Here is a 19,460-nt window from a genome sequence, read left to right as displayed (position 1 = left end):
TATATATATATATAATTGTGCCTTATGTTTTGTTACAGAATCACTAAAGATGAGGTATGTTCTCAAATACCTTGCTAGTAAAGAGAACAGCCTATAAGAGGTGAATATTAAATTCTAGCAGTATTTTCTTTACATTAGGGACTAAGTATTGATTTTAGAATTTCTTTCTCTAAAGATTAATAAGAAAGGAGCTTTATATGAAAGAACGTCTCTTAAAATGATTTACAGTCTAATACTTTTCTTCTGAACCGCCTTCTCATTGCTCAGTGTGAGCGATTGAGATGAATGATTGACATCCAGATTTCTCTGTTTGTTAGGTAAAAATAAAGAGAAAATTATTTAAATATATCAAATAGCAAGATTTCTCTAGGTGATTCTCCCTGGGTCTGATTCTAACATAAATTAAGTTCCTGCTAAATTAGGTTGCAATGTGAGTAATAAATGTTTGCTGATGACTGAGTCCTGTTGTAACTATAAATTGCCTGTAACAAAGTGCAGAGGGTAAGCTTGGAATTTAAGTCATATTGCAGACAATTGTCTTGAAGAAAGCAAAAAAAAAAAAAAAAAAAAAAAATCCTACATTTTTGTGAATGCTGTGACATTTGTCTCTTTGAGAAAACAGATTATGCTAATATTACCTTCCTGGGCAAGTTGAGGCAGAATGGGATGCTAATAAGGTCCAGAGGGGCTTACACTAAAGAGTTGGATTTCAGCTATTTCTTGTGGCTAAAAGGCAGTAAGAATATTCTTAAAATATTTTTATAAGATTGTATATTGTCTTGTGAAAAGATGCTATTAATACATTATTAAAGAGAAAAGGAAAGAAAACTTATTTTTGGGACAGTATAGTTTAACAAAGAAAACCTAAAGTCAGAGAGATGCAGGTTCAAGTTTCAGCTCTGCCACTTACTAGTTATGTGGTCTTTGTCGACATTGCTGAGCCTGTTTCTCTGTGAAATGAGGATACTAATACCCAGTAGGGTTTGGGGGACATTCAGAAGTGAGAGGATTGGTTGCAAAGGATGAGCAACCCAAATGATTATGATGAGACGGGGGGAAGCCTGCTCAAAAAAAAAAAAAAAAAAAAAAAGATAGGGGATAGAAGTTAGCCTTAGAGGCTGTTATTCATTATATGTGTGAGGAAGGAGTCTTTATTCTAGGAATGAAAAATTCAAGAGACCTCAGGGTAGGCAGCTAAGGAAAATTTAAGAAAAGGAACAAAGAAAGAAACACAGAAGAAGAAAAAAACAAAGAAATGAATAAAGTATATAGTATTCTCAGTATTCAATAAAGTCAAATGAATTAATTCTTAAATTACATAATCTCTCCTCATTATTGTTTAAACAGAAGATTTATTTACAAGTGTTTGAATTACTTTGAAGGGCTGGTTTTAGAATAAGTTCCAGGGGCAATTGGAGTTAAAAAATATTCTTATTATTAAAATTAGTAAATTTTTCTATAATACAGAAAATAAATACAACTTCAAAAATATTTGATAAATGTGTTAATGTGCTAAGTGATCAATATAATACAGAATAGAAAACAAAGGACTGTGTAATTTTATTTATTAACAGATGTAAATATTTAAATAAAAGTTTAACGTATTAATGTAATAGTATAGAAATAAGAATTCAATATGGTTGGATTTTGTTACAGCCATATAGGGTGGTTGTAAACAGGAGATTTTATTTATGTAATTTTTATATCAATGTATTAAAGAAAATAATATGTTTGTATAAGAGTCTGGAAAGAAATAATGATTATTTCATAATGGAAAGAAAGACAGGAATGTTGCTGACACTGTGATCATTCAGCATTGTTTTGTGTTTTTTTTTTAATTAATTTTTTTTTAGTTTTAGGGATTAGGTCTCACTCTCTTGCCCAGGCTGGAATGCAGTGGTGTAGTGGCACAGTCATAACTCACTTTAACCTTGAACTAACTCCTAAACTCAACTGATCCTCCTGCCTCAGCCTCCCAAGCAGCTGGGATTATAGACATGAGCCACCTTGCCCAGCTCAATATCATTTTTCACATTCAAGTTAATGAAATAATTCACTAGAATTAAACAAATGCTTTTCAAAAACGAAGTTGGAACAATTAGTCATCCATAGACACAAAACAAAATAAACCAGCAAACAAACAAAACTTCACATTAAGCCTCATGCCATGTGCAAAATATACAAAAGCAACTCAAAATAGAACAGGGACTAATATGTGAAATATAAAACTATAACATTTCTTAGGAAAAAGCCATAGGAGAAAGTTTCAAGACCAGGAAATAGGCGAAACATTGTTAGACTTGAAAACAAAAGCATGTTTCATAAAAGGAAAAATTGATTACCTGGACCTCACAAATATTGATAACTTTTTCTCCACAAAACATTTTCTAAAGAGGGTGAAAAGACAAGTTACAGACTGGAGGGAAATATTTGAAATTCACGTATCTGACAAAGGATTTGTATTTAGAATAGATGAAGAACTCTTCAAATGCAGCAGTTAAACAAACACACCAACAAAATAATTCAGTTACAAAATGGACGAATGATATGAGCAGATATTTCACTGAAGACTGTATGGGGATCATAAATAAACACATTAAATGATGTTCAACCTCATTAGCTATTAGAGAAATGCAAATTAAACCACAAGGGGATATCACTACATATGTGTAAGAATAGTCATTTTTTTAAATGGCACCAAATGCTGCCAAGGATGCAGAGAAACTAGATCATTTATACGTTGCTAGTGAGAATGTAAAATGATACAACTACGGTAAAAAAGCATACGGAATTTTTAAATAAAACTGTAATGTGTTTACATTTGACTCAGCAACTTCATATTTGGGCATTTGTCTCAGATAAAAGAAAATTTATGTTTGTACAAAATCTATAAACAAATGTTTTAGTAATTTTATTTATAATATCCCCAAACCAGAAATAACAATAACTCAAATGTTCTTCAGTGAGTGAAGAGTTAATGAATGGTATATCAATACCCTGGAATATTACTCAGTCATCAAAAGGAATAGATTATTGATACACTCAACGACTTGAATGGATCTCAAGGGAATTATTCTGAGTGATAAAAGTCAATCCAAAAGCTTAGGTATGGTATGATTCTGATTATATAGCATTCTTAAAATTACAGAATTTTAAAGATGGAGAACAGAGTAGCGGTTGATTGCCAAGGGATTGGGTGGGGGGGACGATTAGTAAAAGGGTAGCACAAGAAATCCTAGTGACGGGACTGTTCTTGACTTTGGTGCTGGTCACATGTGATGCAGTTGCATAGAACTAAACACACAAGAATGCACGTGAATAAATGAATACATATAAAACTGGGGAAATTGAGTAAGGTTGATGGAGTATATCAATATCAGTTTCTTTTCATGATATTATTATGCAGGATGTTGCTTGTCATTGAGAGAAACTGAATGAAGGGTACACAGAATTTCTCTGTAATATTTCTTGCAACTTCATATGAATCTTCAATTATCTGGGAAGCAAATGCATACATAGTGTAATTAGTTGCTTAAACTTTGGAAAAGAAATAAAAAAATAATATTTTACAGATGCTATAATTTAATATGTATAAAATAAAATTCATAATTGAAATATCTAAGAAAATGTGATATGGTGTAATCATTAACCTTATGGGTATAAAAATAATTTAGAATGAGAATGGGAAATACTCAGTTTACAGTAACAAACTATATATAATTTGCACTAAAGTCAGTTGGAAAGGTAAAGGACTTATATGAAAAATCAAAGATAAAATAGTATTAATGTACATAAAATGAGGATGGAATATTTCTGAATGAAAAGCCTTACTGTGAAATGTTTAAAATTTTCCAGTTTACACTGTTGTGTGTATGTGTATAATATATATAGTGTTATTTTAATAAAATTTCTATTTGAATGAGTTGTAATATGATTTTAAAGCTCACATGAAAGATACCATGTTTGAAAATTACCAAAATATTTTTTTAAATGTATTTGAAAATAAGATTATTTGATGTGGTGGACTTACAGCCTTTTCTTAAATTAACATCTTCTTAAAAATGTAAATGAAATATGTGGAACTCATTAGGAAGAAACTAAATATTTTTAGAGGACAAACAGATGCATACATATAAAAGATCTTTATATACAATACAGTTACTATTTGAAATGTAATAGATAAGGATCATTATTTAATAGTTTGTGTTAGCATTATCTCTCTCACTGAAATAAGCACATGCCTACCTCTCACCTTTACCTATGTAAATTTATTGTATCAAATAAGTCAATGTTTATCAAATATAGATGGTAAAATATAATTCTCTAAAATGGAAGGGATCTGATTAGACAAATAATGGTAAATTTATGTGATAGGGAAATTTAAAATGTTGAAATTTATGTCAAACCTTGGTTTTATTGAGATACTTCATAGAATGAATATATTTCTGAAACCCTAATAGAATTAGCTCATCCGATTAAAATCCCATACTTTTATGATGGAAGCTGAATTCCGGATTTTATCTCAAATGTTCTTCCTCCTTCTCCTACGCCTAGTATTCCCTTCCTCTGCCTTTTGAAACCTGTAGTACCCAGGGGTTTTTGTTTGTTTATTTATTTATTTATTTATTTATTTATTTATTTGCTAATAGATTATTTTTCAGAGAAATTTTATATTCACAGCAAAATTGAGTGAAAGTTACAGGAAAGGAATTTCCCATATTCTCTTCCACCAACCCCCCTGTGCCTGATATATGCATAGCTTCCCCCATTATCAACATCCCCCGCCCCTAGAGTGGCACATTTGCTATCACTGATGAACCTATATTGCCACATCATTATCACCCAAAGTCGGTTTGGATTCACTCTCCAGTGGATTGTGTTCTACGGGTTTGGACAAGTAAATAAGGACATTTATCCACTATTGTAGGACCACGTGGAATAACTTCACTACCATAAAAATTCTCTATGTTCACCTGCTCATTCCTTACCTCACAATTCCTAGCAACCACTGGTATTTTTACTATCTCTATATTTTGCTTTTTCAAAATGTCATGTAGTTGAAATTATACACTGTGTAGCCTTTTCTTGTTGGCTTCTTTCACTTCATAATATGTATTTAAGTTTCCTCTGTATCTTTTCATGGCTTGATAGCTCATTTTTTTAGCACAGAATAATAACCAATTTATCTAGGTTATTTAGCCATTCACCTAATGAATGACATATGGGTTGCTTTCCAATTTTGGCGATTGTTTAAAAAGCTGCTACAAACATCTGTGTGTAGATTTTCTGTGTTAATACATTTTAACTCCTTTTGGGTAAATACCAAGGAGCATGATTACTGGATGGTATGAAAATAATTTGTTTAGTTTTATAAGAAAATGCCAGATTATTTTCCAAAGTGACTGTACCATTTTGCATTCTTACCCAGGAATTAGTGAGAGTTGGTCATTTTATATTTAAGTAAGGCCTTCTCTGTTTTTTTCGTGAGACATTTCCTTTTTCCAAACTCATTTAGCACTCTCTATCCTTATACTGACATCTATTCTGTGTGTGTGTGTGTGTGTGTGTGTGTGTGTGTGTGTGTGTGTGTGTATAATTTGCTTTTTTAGACAAAGTCTCACCCTGTCTCTCAGGCTGGAGTATAGTGGTACAGTGGTATGATCTCAGCTCACTGCAACCTCTGCCTCCTGGGTTCAAGCAGTTCTCGCACCTCAGCCTCCCAAGTAGCTGGACCTCAGATGTGCAACACCACGCCAGGCTAATTTTTTGTTTTATATAATTTGGTTGAGACGGAGTTTCACCATGTTGGCTAGGCTGGTCTCGAACTCCTGACCTCAAGTGATCCACCTGCCTTGGACCCCCAAAGTGCTGGGATTACAGGCATGACCCACTGCGCCTGGCCTGACATCTGTTATATTTTTTGTTAAGCATGTGCAAACCCCTCAGGACAGGACAGAGATATGTCTCCTTTCCTTTACAATACTTCACTGTTGCCTTGAAATTTTTTGAATGAAACTAGAAAATTTGTGAATGAATTAAGAAATTCTGGTGTTTCGGACTGCCAGGCAAATGATCAAGTATTTATCATCACCTAACAGCATTTCATTTTGCAAATCTCTATACAATCACAATGTCTTAGGCTAAAATTATAATCAAATGATACTCACTATTGTTACTATAATATTTTTTTCAAATTTTTCTTGGCAGTTATTTTATGGGTTAAATATGTGATTGATTTATGTGAAAAGGAATTGCATTTGAAGTTATTGACTCTTTGCCCCAGCTTTTCAGCTGGAAAAAAGCAGAGCTCTTGCTGTAATAAGTGCTGAACCTTTTAAAAATAAAATCTAATGAGGTTAGTATATATCCTTGACATTTTATTTTCAACCGAAGTGAAGGTCATAGCTGAAAAGTCACAAAGATGAATTTATACAGCAAATAAACAATGCTATTATTTTGCAAAGAAAATGCAATATTCCTGTCTATAACCTCTTGCATGTAAAAGGGTGTTTGTGATGCCTGATTTTAGTATTCAAGCCTTGTTATCTTTTCATTTCTTGTATTTTGTAATGTAGAAAGAGGAATACACCTAACTTATCTATTAAAAAGTAGTATAAAATGTGTATGTTATCATTAATATTCTAGTATTTTATTATTTGAACTTTACATTTAAGTCAAATCTACTTTGTATTTGTTGGGTGGAAGTAGGTAATTATTCTATTTCCTTGGTGAACTTCTTTCTGACTTCAGAGTTTAGTCACACATATTTAAGTCCCTCAAGTCTACCGTCTTTGGTTTTTACAACAAAACTGTACATTTCCAATGAAACAATATGTCAACATGAGTTTAGAAAATAAGCGGCTGAATTATAGTTAAATGGTAGAAAATCTGCCTTTTGGGGTACAATATACAACAGGAATTCTTAACTGCTTTCGTATTATATTACTAATACATAACATGGGATTGCTCTATTCAATTTGTACCAGATCAAGACAATTTTAATAGTAAAAATAGTTCCATTTATTTAAAAAGTCATTAAACAAAGTTCGAATGCCAAAAAATGTGTCAAAATGGTCACTTTATATTGTTATCTAGTTAATATATTTTTTAGAGCAAATATTCCAAATTTTGTAATTTGTTCCTTTTAAAAAGCAAACATAAGATAGGCATCTAATTTAGAATTTCCTTTGTTTTAGATGAACTCACAAATTCGTCAGAAACCAGATTGTCTTTAGAAGACCTCTTTAGGAAAGACTTTGTGCTTCACGATCCAGAGGCTCGATGGATCAATGGTAAGTGTCTATCTTTTTAAACATTGAATTCATTTTGAGTTCTGTATAATTAAAATTTTTAAAAATGATATTTGTAAGCTGAGCACAGAGGCTCTTGCCTGTAATCCCAGCACTTTGGGAGGCCAAGGCAGTAGAATCGCTTGAACCCGGGAGGCAGATGTTGCAGTGAGCCAAGATCACACCACTGCACTCCAGCCTGGGTGACAGAGTGAGACTCCATCTAAAAAAGAAAAAAAGATATATGTAGTTAATATTTTAATTGAAAGTATGCTTCAAAGATTACATGGGTATCATTCAAATTAAAACCTTGGTTCTTGTGAGAGCAAATCAATTCCTAAGATAGGGCGTCAATAAATTATTTGACAAACATTGGGTTGACAGTTTTGTGTCTGCTGCTCTCATGATCATTAGTTATATGACTTTAAGGATGTATTACATCTCTAGCACATCCCTAGATAATTTTTCTTAGTTTGACAGTGTACGTTTTGGGAGCTAGTACATAGAAATGTTAAGTGCTTCAAATGTGACAATATGATTGGTTTTGTTTTCTCTGTGGCTTTTCTTTTAAGCTTAAGTGTTACGAACTAGTAGACTCTATGCAAAGTTGAAATGACTTGGAAATAACTTGGAAATATATGGTACTTTATTTCTTTTCTCGCCTGGCAAGTGGGACTCCTTAGGTTCTCTTAAGTCAATCTTTGACATAAAAATAAGAAAATAAAATCACTGAGTGGCTTCATGGACTTCGCTTTGTCTTTATGGAAGATAATAAGGGCATAATGTGTTGGTGAAAAGAAAATCAGTTTTTAATCCTTTGAATATTCTAATTTGCCCAACCATACTAATCATTATGGTTGGATAGCTGTTAATCTTTCCCCTTCACTTTATTTGGGCATAATATCTTTGCTTATTTGCAAGGCATAGAGTGTAATATTTGTATAATAGATGAAAGGAGACTTGCCCTTGTATCTAATAAAGATCATCATATTTACAGTCCATTCCTTCTTCTCTCTGACTCTAATTAAGTGTATTTATGCTGGTGAATTAAGCCTTAATTTATGGGAGCTATAAAAAGAATGTAATTTAACCCACGAGGGCAAAGGCCAAATCGCATGTGTTTACTTGACACTGATATGTCTCTTGGAGATCTGTAGACACTCGAGATCTGTGTTTTGAATAAATGAATGAATAATTTTAATTGATATGCAGTCTCATTTTCACATGAACTGAAATTTTAATTGAAATCAGTTGGAAGATAAATGTGTATTGTGGTAATGATATTGTGTGTGAAGAACACAAGGTAGCATTTTTCTTAACAAATCTGTGTATTTTATTTTGAATTGTTTATAAATTTGAGGCTAGACATATTTTTGCTTTGCACTATGATTGTTTCACATGTACACTATAACAAATGCTGTGGCTAAAGAAGGCTAATTAAAAAGATGTATCATCACCATTGTCCAAATATGCAAATCTCTCACAAATAATTCTTCTAATGTGTGATTACAATTATGCCAATCACCTGTTTATTCTGTAGCAAATATTTTCTATTGAGAGAAATGACAAAATGAAAGTTGCTAGAATTTTTTTAACAGTAGTGTTATGAGTTGTTAGATTTGAAATGCTGAATAATCTTGTTTTATTCACCATGTTTTTGGACAAATTATAGAAATTTTGTGGTCTTTGACTTTGGAAAGCATGAAAAATTACAGGTCTCATCTCCCTTCTCAGGTTGGCTTGGACTATTTAGAGGCATTTACTCCTGTGTATAGCTGACACTGTGATATTGAAACTCCAAAGGACAGGACAGATATTTAAGTAGTGAACTGCGTGCTAAATTAAGCCATATTTCAATATCTAGGACACAGATTCTACTCTTATACTTCATAGGTTACCAAAATAATATATTTGGAGTTTATCGTTTTTCAAGTATTTTCTTTATTAATCATTGATTAAATTTGATCCTGAGAAGGCATCCTGGGAGAAAGCTGCAGTGTTATTATAATGTTCTAAGTGATACCTAAATATATAATTTTTATAAAGAGTTTGCCATAAAGACATCTCTTTAAATTGCAATAAACAGAACATGAGCTCTGAAAGCATGCAGTCTTTATAAATACCATCGAAGGACCTTCTCAGTGTCTGTAGATTGTGTGCACTGAGTTACTTTTTAAGTATACGAGTGGATTTGTGCTTTTATCCAACCCAGATCTTTCTAGCAAGTACTAGATACTTGGCCTATTTACATATTCTTCACATAGCCTGGAAATTCAATGGGAAATATATGAGTAGGATGTGTAACCTTGGCCTCGTTATCAACAATTATATCTAAATGTAACATGTGAGCTTTTTCTTTATTCTCAAGTGATGTCTCAACTGGTTTTCTTAGTACATAAGTCACTTGAAGGAGTTCAAGCTAAGCTTATTTGGAAGCATCATTCAATTATTGGAGGTCATCACGGAAATGCTTAATGCATTATTGGTCAAGGGGAAGGAGGGAGTCTAGACGGCCCTGACATGTGTAGGTTATAGTGAGGCGATGCCATTCGTTATGCTGGTCTCAAAAATATGTATCTGAGAACATCACTGAAGCCTCGGATGGGTGCCCCTGTTCATGGTTAGCTCAACAATGGCCTTACCCCAAGTCTGCTCATATCTTTGAAATCTACATTTTTATAGCATCTTCATTCTAGGGAGATCACCTTGAAATTTGAAAATCCATCTTATTTGAAGTTATTCATCTAACCACACACATTTGATAATCAATTGATCACCAAAGAAAGATCTAACATTGAGTGCCTTCTATTGAGGCTCTGTGATCGATGCTGTATGTACATATTTCATAGGACTGCATATGATATTAAAGTTAACCCCAGAAAACTGAGACTTAACTCAGAAACTTATCCGAACACACACCTAGTAAAAGGCAGAGGCTGCTTTAATCATTATGCTTAAGTATAAAACTTGACCTCTTTCATTGTTTTGCTCTGATGTGTCATCCTCATATCTAACATATTTATCAAGTGCCTCCCTGACAATCTCATTGTCACAGACCTCATTGCTGTTGTAGGGTGGAAAGGTATGATAGCCTTCCTCACCCATCATAAAGGTCACAGCCGACACTGCTGTAGCGAAAGAACAGTTAAGAAGAGAAAAGCATAACAAACTTATTTAATCAAAGTTTTATGTCACTTGGAAGACTTTAGAAATGAAGAATCAAAGGACTGGGGAAAACTGTCCATTTGTATGCTTAGGTTAAATAAAGCATGGACAGTGTATTGAAGTGTGACTGGACAAAAAGGTTATACTCTAATGATAATAAAATGAGGGAGAAGCCCAGTAAGTCTTACCTGTTCAGGTCCTTCTTGGCCTCCCTGTGTAGCATTTCATCCTTCCAGATATAAAGCAGAACTCCCCTGGAAAGAGGGTCTTATGATCTATTATCTGAAAGGTAGGTCAGTGCATTTCCTTGTGACAGCTCTTACACAGAAAAGCAGAGGAAGGTTAAAATATTTTTAGATTTTATGGTTTGCTTGGAAAGAGGGATGATAGTTTCTTTTTTAATTATTATTACACTTTAAGTTCTAGTGTACAAGTGCAGAACATGCAGGTTTGTTACATAGGTATACACGTGCCATGGTGGTTTGCTGCACCCATCGACCCTTCATCTACATTAGGTATTTCCCCTAATGCTATCCCTCCCCTAGTCCCCCACCCCCTGACAGGCCCTGGTGTGTGATGCTGCCCTCCCTATGTCCATGTGTTCTCATTGTGCAACTCCCACTTATGAGTGAGAACATGCATTGTTTGGTTTTCTGTCCTTGTGTTAATTTGCTGAGAATGATGGTTTCCAACATCATCCATGTCCCTGCAAAGCATATATGAACTCACCCTTTTTTTGTGGCTGCATAGTGTTCCATGGTGTATGTGCCGCATTTTCTTTATCCAGTCTACCATTGATGGGCATTTGGGTTGGTTCCAAGTCTTTGCTATTGTGAATAGTGCTGCAGTAAACATACGTCTGCATGTGTCTTTATAGTAAAATGATTTATAATTTTTTGGGGTATATACCTTGTCATGGGATTGCTAGTTTTTATAACCTTTTCTGGGGTAGAGGAATCTGTTTTCTATTTCTTGCTTCAGGAATGGCAGAGAGGTAGGAGACAGGGAGGCAGAAGAAGGTCAGATATAGACTTTGCTTCTGAGACTGCCTTCCAATATCTTAGTCAGTTCAGCATACTCAGCATACCACCATGCCATACTTCGAGGTATCATTTTCTGAGTCCCAACACAATTTGTTCATGTTGAATACTACAATAATATGTTTATTACCCCAGGTACATTCATATAGTGGTAACTTATACAGTCACTAAAACTAGAGTTTATACACACGTTTATTGACTTGATCATGTTCTAGAAAAATGAACAAAGTGACTTCAAAACAGCATTCATAGTATGTGATATCACATTGTCTATTGTGTAACAGTGATTTTCTCCAGATTATCCCTTTCTTTTTGCTTATTTTGTTTTTCTCAATTTTTTTTCAATAAATGTGTGTGTTTACATAGTTTTTTTTTTTATTATTTTAACTTTTATTTTAGATTTGGGGTGCATGTTCAGGTTTGTTACATGGGTATATTGCAACTTTAGCAATATCAGGATATTCATTTTGAGCTATTATATAAAATGAATCAAGCGTATTTTATTTTTAAATCTTTTCTTCTACTCTGTGTCAGTAGACAGTTCCAAAATTTATCTGGTAGAGTGTAAGCCATTAAAGTTATCATTTGATCAAAAAATGTGTTGTAAATTTTAAATACATCTAGGTTTCAGGAGACAGACATACCATCATATAGTGAGATTTTACTGTGCAGCTAGTGTGTCATTTGCCCACCCCATGAGTTTGACAACACCTGCTCAGCGATATTAGTCCACTTACCATTTGTTATGAACCTGCAGCAATATCAAATTGCTATTAAAGTTTTTAAAATGTACCCACATTTAAACTTACCTGTTCTGGACCAGTGGCCAACCCTTCACCAACTGGCTGCAGTAAGACAACAACACTCTTAGCACAGTCCTTCCCTAGGAGACAATAAACCATGAGGAATAACTATCAGTATTCAATGAGTGCTCCATAAATAGTTTCGTTATCATAACGAGAACAGTTGTATATATAATGGGATGGAAGTTGTTTCACATTTCTTTTGAAAAATGACATGCTGTGATAAGTGATAATATGTGAGGCTTTGGGTTTTATTTTGATCTTATTGGACTCAGGTTGGAAAAAAATAAACTCACTTGTTACATGAGATTCCAACACAGATATTTTAACCTGCTGTCTTTGTAATGTGTGACAGTATAATATGTGGAAATGGGAGACTCATTAAATCAAGGTAAATCATGGCCTTTCAGCAAGTTATTTAAGCCTCTGAAGGCTTGGTTTCTTCATTCAGAGTGAGGATATTAGTGCCATAGCTAGAAGCATAATACAAAGTATAAGTGAGTAAAAATATGTCAAAAGTGAAGATAATAGGTAAAATGTTAAAAAAGAAAAGAAAGAAAAATTATAAATGAAAAGTCAAGGTCTGTAGCCTTGTGGATCTTCAAATGGTAGAGGTTCATATAACTGATTTTAGAGATGCTCTGAACACCTGACATTTCTTATTAAATGTGCTGGGATGTCTCATTCTCATAATATATGCAGGATATTGAAGAGGCAGTGAAAAGTCACTCTTGTAGCCTGTATGAAAAACAAGAGACATTATTGTAAATAATATCAATAACATTTACAATAATTTTGTAAATAATATCAATATTTTACAATTATTTACAATGATAATATTATAAATAATATCAATAATATTTATAATAATTAGGGGAACCATAAATAGGAAAACTAAAAAATACATCTATATTGTTTTTTGCTTGTTTGACACCAATTTATCATACTGCAATTATTGTCCACCAACTTAACTTGGTTGAACTGCAGAAGTTATTGGGTTTGACAGTGCACAAGGAGCTATTTCTAACTCCAAAGACATTATTACCTGCCCTTTGGCCTATATTCAGCCCCCAGTCAAAATTATCTTATTTTTATCTTATTTTGTATCTTCTTGACCAAATGTTATTTTTTTATAATCATCAACCAAATTGATAGTTTAATACAATAAAGTTGAATTTATATTCATGAGGCTCTTGAAGATAATGTGTATTTTTCTTGCAACATAATTTATAAAGACAAAAATTGCATAGATTCTAGATGCACACAATGAGGTATATGGTCAGGTACATCAATTTGCCTGTATTTAATGGAATACTAAGCAGCCATAAAAATTAATATTTAAAAAATTAATGACATTGAAATGTGCAGATAACATTTTAATTACCAGTAGCATAATATGGAATTTTATATATATAGTGTATTCACAATTGCATTACATACATACACACACCTGTATATACAAAGAAAATAATACTAGAATTCAATATGCCAAAATATTAAATAATTTTCTGTTAGAGTGATTGAGTTGTTTGTATTTTTTTCCTTTCTGTCTATATTTTCTAAATTTTCAATAAGCATTCAGCTGTTTCATACTATGGCAATTTTATATACTAACTACGGATATTCAAACTTTAGTTTGAAATTCAAATCTAACAAGTAAATGGTTACTAAAATTCTCATTAAAATGTAGATACATTAAGCTGGACAAATATTAATTTTATTATTCTGCATGTGCTTTTTTCTCAAAGATCTGTAGAAGGAGGTACAGAGAGGAATGTGAGGTTACTGAACCTGGGAGAATAGAATGTTCTTAGCACAGCAATGACTATTAGACTTAAGAGGCATGGACCCTTATAACAGCAGTTTCACTTCATTCTTTCCCAATAGATTGAGACATAATATTTCCTGTAGTTTATTATATTCTTTTTTCTTCCACTAATCCAAACCTCTGCAACATGCAATTTATCTATATAACAAACCTGAATAGTACCCTTAACCCCAAAAGGGTTTTTTTTTTTAAAGTCAAAAATAACAAATGTTGGTGAGGCTGTGGAGAAAAGTGAATGCCTCTATGGTGTTGGTAAAAATGTAAATTAGTTCAGCCACTATGGAAGGCAATTTGAAGATTCCTCAAAGAACTTACAACAGAACTAACATTGGACTAGCAATCTTATTAATGGGTATATACCCAAAGGAAAATAAATTGTTCTACCAAAAAGACCCATACATTTGCGTGTTCTTTGCAGCACTATTAATAATAGCAAAGACATGAAATCAACCTAGGTACCCCAAAATGGTGGAGTGGATAAAGAAAATGTGGTACATATACGCTGTGGAATACTGTGCAGCCATAAAAATGAACCAAAGCACGTATTTTGCAGCAACATGGATGCAGCAGGAAGCCAATATCCTAAATGAATTAATGCAGAAACAAATCTAAATATCACACATTCTCACTTATAAGTGGGAGCTAAATCTTGAGTACAGGCAGACATAAAGACAGGAACAACCAATATTAGTGACTGCAAAGGTGGGGAGCAGAGAAGGGGAACAAGGCATGAAAAACTTCCTTTTGGGAATTATGTTCACTATTTGGGTAACTGGGATCAATAGAAGTCCAAATCTCAGTATTATAAAATATACCTTGTAACAAATCCACACGTATAACCCCAAATCTACAATAAAGATTAAAACTTTAAAATCAAATAAAAGTAAAACACATAGGAGGCTATTGAAATTATGACATACCTAGTTCCTGATTCACAGACCCGAGACTTGTAAATGAGATTCAGAATATAAATCATTGTTATCAAGGCTGACTTTTCTTTTCAGAGTTATGTATGACAAAGTATCTTCCTATTAAGAGTAGATAATTTCCTACTAAAACTAAAGAAATGCTTAAAAAGCTTACCATGAAGCATATTTACTTCTCTCCAAATGACAAAAAAGTTGTATTTATTGCTATGTTGTTTGTAAAATTGTGCTTTTACCAAAGTTTAGATTAAATTTCATCTGTATTAAAATTGTTTGAAATCAATAAAATGGAAATATCTACTATAAAAAATCATACAGTGGCAATCTTATATACTAACTACGATATTCAAACTTTTGTTTGGAATTTAAAATCTTAAATAGGTTTTCTTCAAGAAAATATTTTTAAGATTTCAGTTTTGTTCTTAAATGACAATACTTATTAAACCAAACACAAGGAGGAGAAAGGATTTATGATAAAATTCTTGTAACTTTAGAACAAAAAAGTGTGTTATGAAAAATATATTTCTATGACCTAGATATGCATGATTCCAAGTACTTAAAGAGGAGAATTTGAAATACATACTAAACTTTAGAATAAAGAAGCTAAATATTTATGTTACCACTTATTTCTTGAAATATAAAACTATGTTTTGATTTTTAAAATAAAAAAAAAAAGCTTGGGGAAATGGGATGAAAGTTATGTTTGGAGTTCATCAACAAGCATTTATTGAGCTTCAAATATGTGCCCTGCATAGAACTTCATGTATTCCAGATGGAATCTGTATACATTTGAAAAGTTTGCACTAAAATATCTGGTGTCCTCATACTCCTTTGGTATGCTATACAATTGTTGGTCTTGGCCTTGATGGCCCAGGAAATCTGTTTATCAACACAAATATAGATTAATAGATACATTGATACTGACATCTATCTTTCCATCTATATACAAAGTTATAAAGAAGAATAAACACTGTTCCTTTGATCAAGGACATTAGGAATATAAAGAGGTTTTTCCTCACTGAGCACAATATCTTTCCAGTTGTCTTGGGCTTAGAAGTCAAATTGTAATCAAAAGGCTGTGAATGGGAAAGAAAGTAGATGTAACTGAAGAGTTGCAGGAAATATTCAATCCAATTATGATGAACTTTTATTAACCTTCTCCAAAATCCAAAACACATCTTCACATCCAACATCTCTCTCTTTACTATGATGCAGGGTACGCATGGCACATTTTATTTTTTTGAGCTCCTGTATATGCCCTGCCTCTCTTTTTATTTGATATAGTCTTCACTTGCATACAGTAATGATCATGACTAATATATACATGTCCTGCTGACATGTTCGAAAGCAATCAAATATAATTATGGTACCCAGAGACTATAGAAACTAGATGAAAATAGTAGGCCTAAAACAATTAGGTGAACAACAATTAGGTGATCCATTTCTGGGTAATTATTTTTTAAAGTGATCCATTTCTGGGTAATTATTTTTTAAAAACAGATGTTACAACTATGAGAGATCAGTTTGAGTTAAGGATAGTTGGATTTGTCTTGATGGAAAAGATAAAAATCAGTCTCAGTCTAGAGGACAGATGAGCCCAGGGGATGAAAGAGGGCATTGTTTGGAGAACAAGGATGTGTTATGACAAAATCACAGAAATTAGCATAGTGTGTAAGTTTAACTGTAAGGAAAATGCTGTGTATGTGTGGAGGAGATCTCTATATGTATAAAAGTAGTGGAAAATAAAGTTGAATGACTCAGTATTGGCATGTAATTAGAATATGTATATTTGATTATTTTACTGTAATTGTTATAGTTTGATCTCATTTAGCAGATTAACCCTGTATTAACTTTTAATTTGAAACACAAGAATTTGAAGTTGCTCTGATAATTGTCAGCTATTTTGTTGAAATGGAAGATATTAGTAATAGGAATTGAAGTGGGAGATATTAGTAATAGGAATTTACCTAATATATGTGCAGTAAGTCAAAATTTACATATATGTTTCTACTTTTCTAGGGCACTTCTACATATGCTATTTATTTGCATTTTTTTGAAAACCCTTCTTAGGGAGGCAGGATAGGCATTATTTTTCTTTTATACATGAGTAACTTGAGAAACAGGTTTTTTCCACTTCTCTCAGATTCACTCAGTGATGAGTTCTGGCTAGAAGCCACATCTTTCATGTTTAATGTTTGGTAGAAACTAGAGTAGAGAAAATGCTTCAAGTGAATTTTGTATTATCATGAAACTGACATTTAACAATGTTTATAAATTAATTTTAAAACACATAGACTTAAGGAAAACAATATTAAGGGAAAGAGAGATAAGAATAAGGAAATATTTTCTTTGTAATTGCATATGAATGTTTCCATTTTATTGGAATGTTTAGATATTTTGAGAAAATGTAATTCTTATATCATTGATTTTACACGGTAAGAAAGAGGTCATTGCAGATAGTCATAATAAGAAACTGAAACTTAGGGCATATTTTCATTTTTAATAAAATGTATTCTTTTTTGTCTACTGTTATTTTAGATTCAGGAGTACATGTTGTTACCTGGGTATACCAGGTTGTTACTTGGGTGTATTGTATGATACTGAGTTTTGCAGTATGATTGAATATGTCACCCAGTTAGTGAGCATAGTACCCAATAGATAATTTTCCAAACCTAGCCTCCCTCCTTCCCTCCCTACCCTCTCTTATTTCCACCAGTGTCTAATGATCCCATCTTCATGTCTATGGATAACCAATGTTTAGTTCCCACTTTACTTGTGGTGGTGGTTTTTTGTTTTGGTTTTTAGTTTTAGTATTTTTGTTTCTGCATTAATTAGCATAGGATAATGTCTCAAACTGTATCTATGTTGTTGTAAAATGGCATAATTTGGCTCTTTTTATGGCTACATAGTATTCCATGGTATGTATGTGCCACGTTTTCTTTCTTTCTTTTTTTTTTTTTTTCCTTTAAGTTCCGGTTTACATGTGCAGAACGTGCAGGTTTGTGACATTGGTATACATGTGCCATGGTGGTTTGCTGCACCTATTTATTTGTCCTCTAAGTTCCCTCCTCTTGCCTACCACCCAATAATAGGCCCTGGTGTGTATTGTTTCCCTCCCTGTGTCCATATGTTCTCATTGTTCAACTCCCACTTATGAGTGAGAACACTTGGTGTTTGGTTTTCTGTTACTGTGTTAGTTTGCTGAGGATAATGGCTTCCAGCTTCATCCATGTCCCTGCAAAGGACATGATCTCATTCCTTTTTATGGCTGCATAGCATTGCATGGTGTATATGTACCATATTTTCATTATCCAGTCTATCATTGATGGGCATTTGGGTTGGTTCCATAACTTTGCTATTGTAAGTAGTGCTGCAGTAAACATACGTTTGCATGTGTCTTTATAATCTTTTGGGTACATATCCAGTAATGGAATTGCTGGGTCAAATGGTATTTCTGGTTCTAGATTCTTGAGGAATCACCATACTGTCTTTCACAATGGTTGAACTAATTTACATTCCCACCAGCAGTGTAAAAGTATTCCTATTTCTCCACAGCCTCAGCAGCATCTATTGTTTCTTAACTTTTTAATAATTGTCATTCTGACTGGCATGGCATTGTGGTTTTGATTTGCATTTCTCTAATGATCAGTGATGTTGAGCTTTTTTCATATGTTTGTTGGCTGTTTACATGGCTTCTTTGGATAAGTGTTTTTCTTATCCTTCACCCATTTTTGATGGGATTGTTTTTTTCTTGTAAATTTGTTTAAGTTCCTTGTAGATTCTGGATATTAGACTTTGTCAGATGGAGAGACTGCAGAAATTTTCTCCCATTCTAGTGAAGGTTGCCTGTTCACTCTGATAGTTTCTTTTGCTGTGCAGATGATCCTTAGTTCAGTTAGATACCATTTGTCAATTTTGGCTTTTGTTGCAATTGCTTTTGGCATTTTCGTTATGAAGTCTTTGTGCATGCCTATGTCCTGAATGATATTGCCTAGGTTTTGTTTAGGGTTTTAATGTGTTGGGTTTTATATTTAAGTCTTTAATCCATCTTGAGTTACTTTTTGTTTAAGGTGTGAGGAAGGTGTCCAGTTTCAGCTTTCTGCATATGACTAGTCAGTTTTCACAGCACCATTTGTTGAATAGGAGATCCTTTCCCCATTGCTTGTTTTTGTCAGGTTTGTCAAAGATCAGATGGCTGTAAATGTGTGGTGTTATTTCTGAAGTTTCTGTTCACTCCATTGGTCTATATGTCTGTTTTGGTACCAGTACCATACTGTTTTGGTGACTATAGCCTTGTAGTGTAGTTTGAAGTCAGGTAGTGTGATACCTCCAGCTTTGTTCTTTTGTTTAGGATTGTCTTGGGGATATGGGCTCTTTTTTGATTCCATATGAAATTTAAAGTAGTTTTA

The 19,460-nt window shown here is 33.1% G+C and overlaps 1 protein-coding gene across 1 annotated transcript in view; it reads left to right on the top strand.

Moving 5' to 3' along the window:
- DPP10 (dipeptidyl peptidase like 10) overlaps window positions 1-19,460 on the top strand; it is a gene marked incomplete at its 3' end in the record, with an annotated part of 621,968 nt that overhangs the window by 177,070 nt on the left and 425,438 nt on the right. The window contains exon 3 of the mRNA XM_017883864.1: window positions 7,197-7,292. Within this exon, the coding sequence (XP_017739353.1) occupies window positions 7,197-7,292 (96 nt within the window). The remainder of the gene's footprint in view (window positions 1-7,196; window positions 7,293-19,460) is intronic.

This window comes from Rhinopithecus bieti, unplaced genomic scaffold (assembly GCF_001698545.2).
Source record: "Rhinopithecus bieti isolate Rb0 unplaced genomic scaffold, ASM169854v2 scaffold_14174, whole genome shotgun sequence".
Classification (NCBI taxonomy): Eukaryota; Metazoa; Chordata; class Mammalia; order Primates; family Cercopithecidae; genus Rhinopithecus; species Rhinopithecus bieti.
This window is presented reverse-complemented; position numbering and strand designations above follow the sequence as displayed.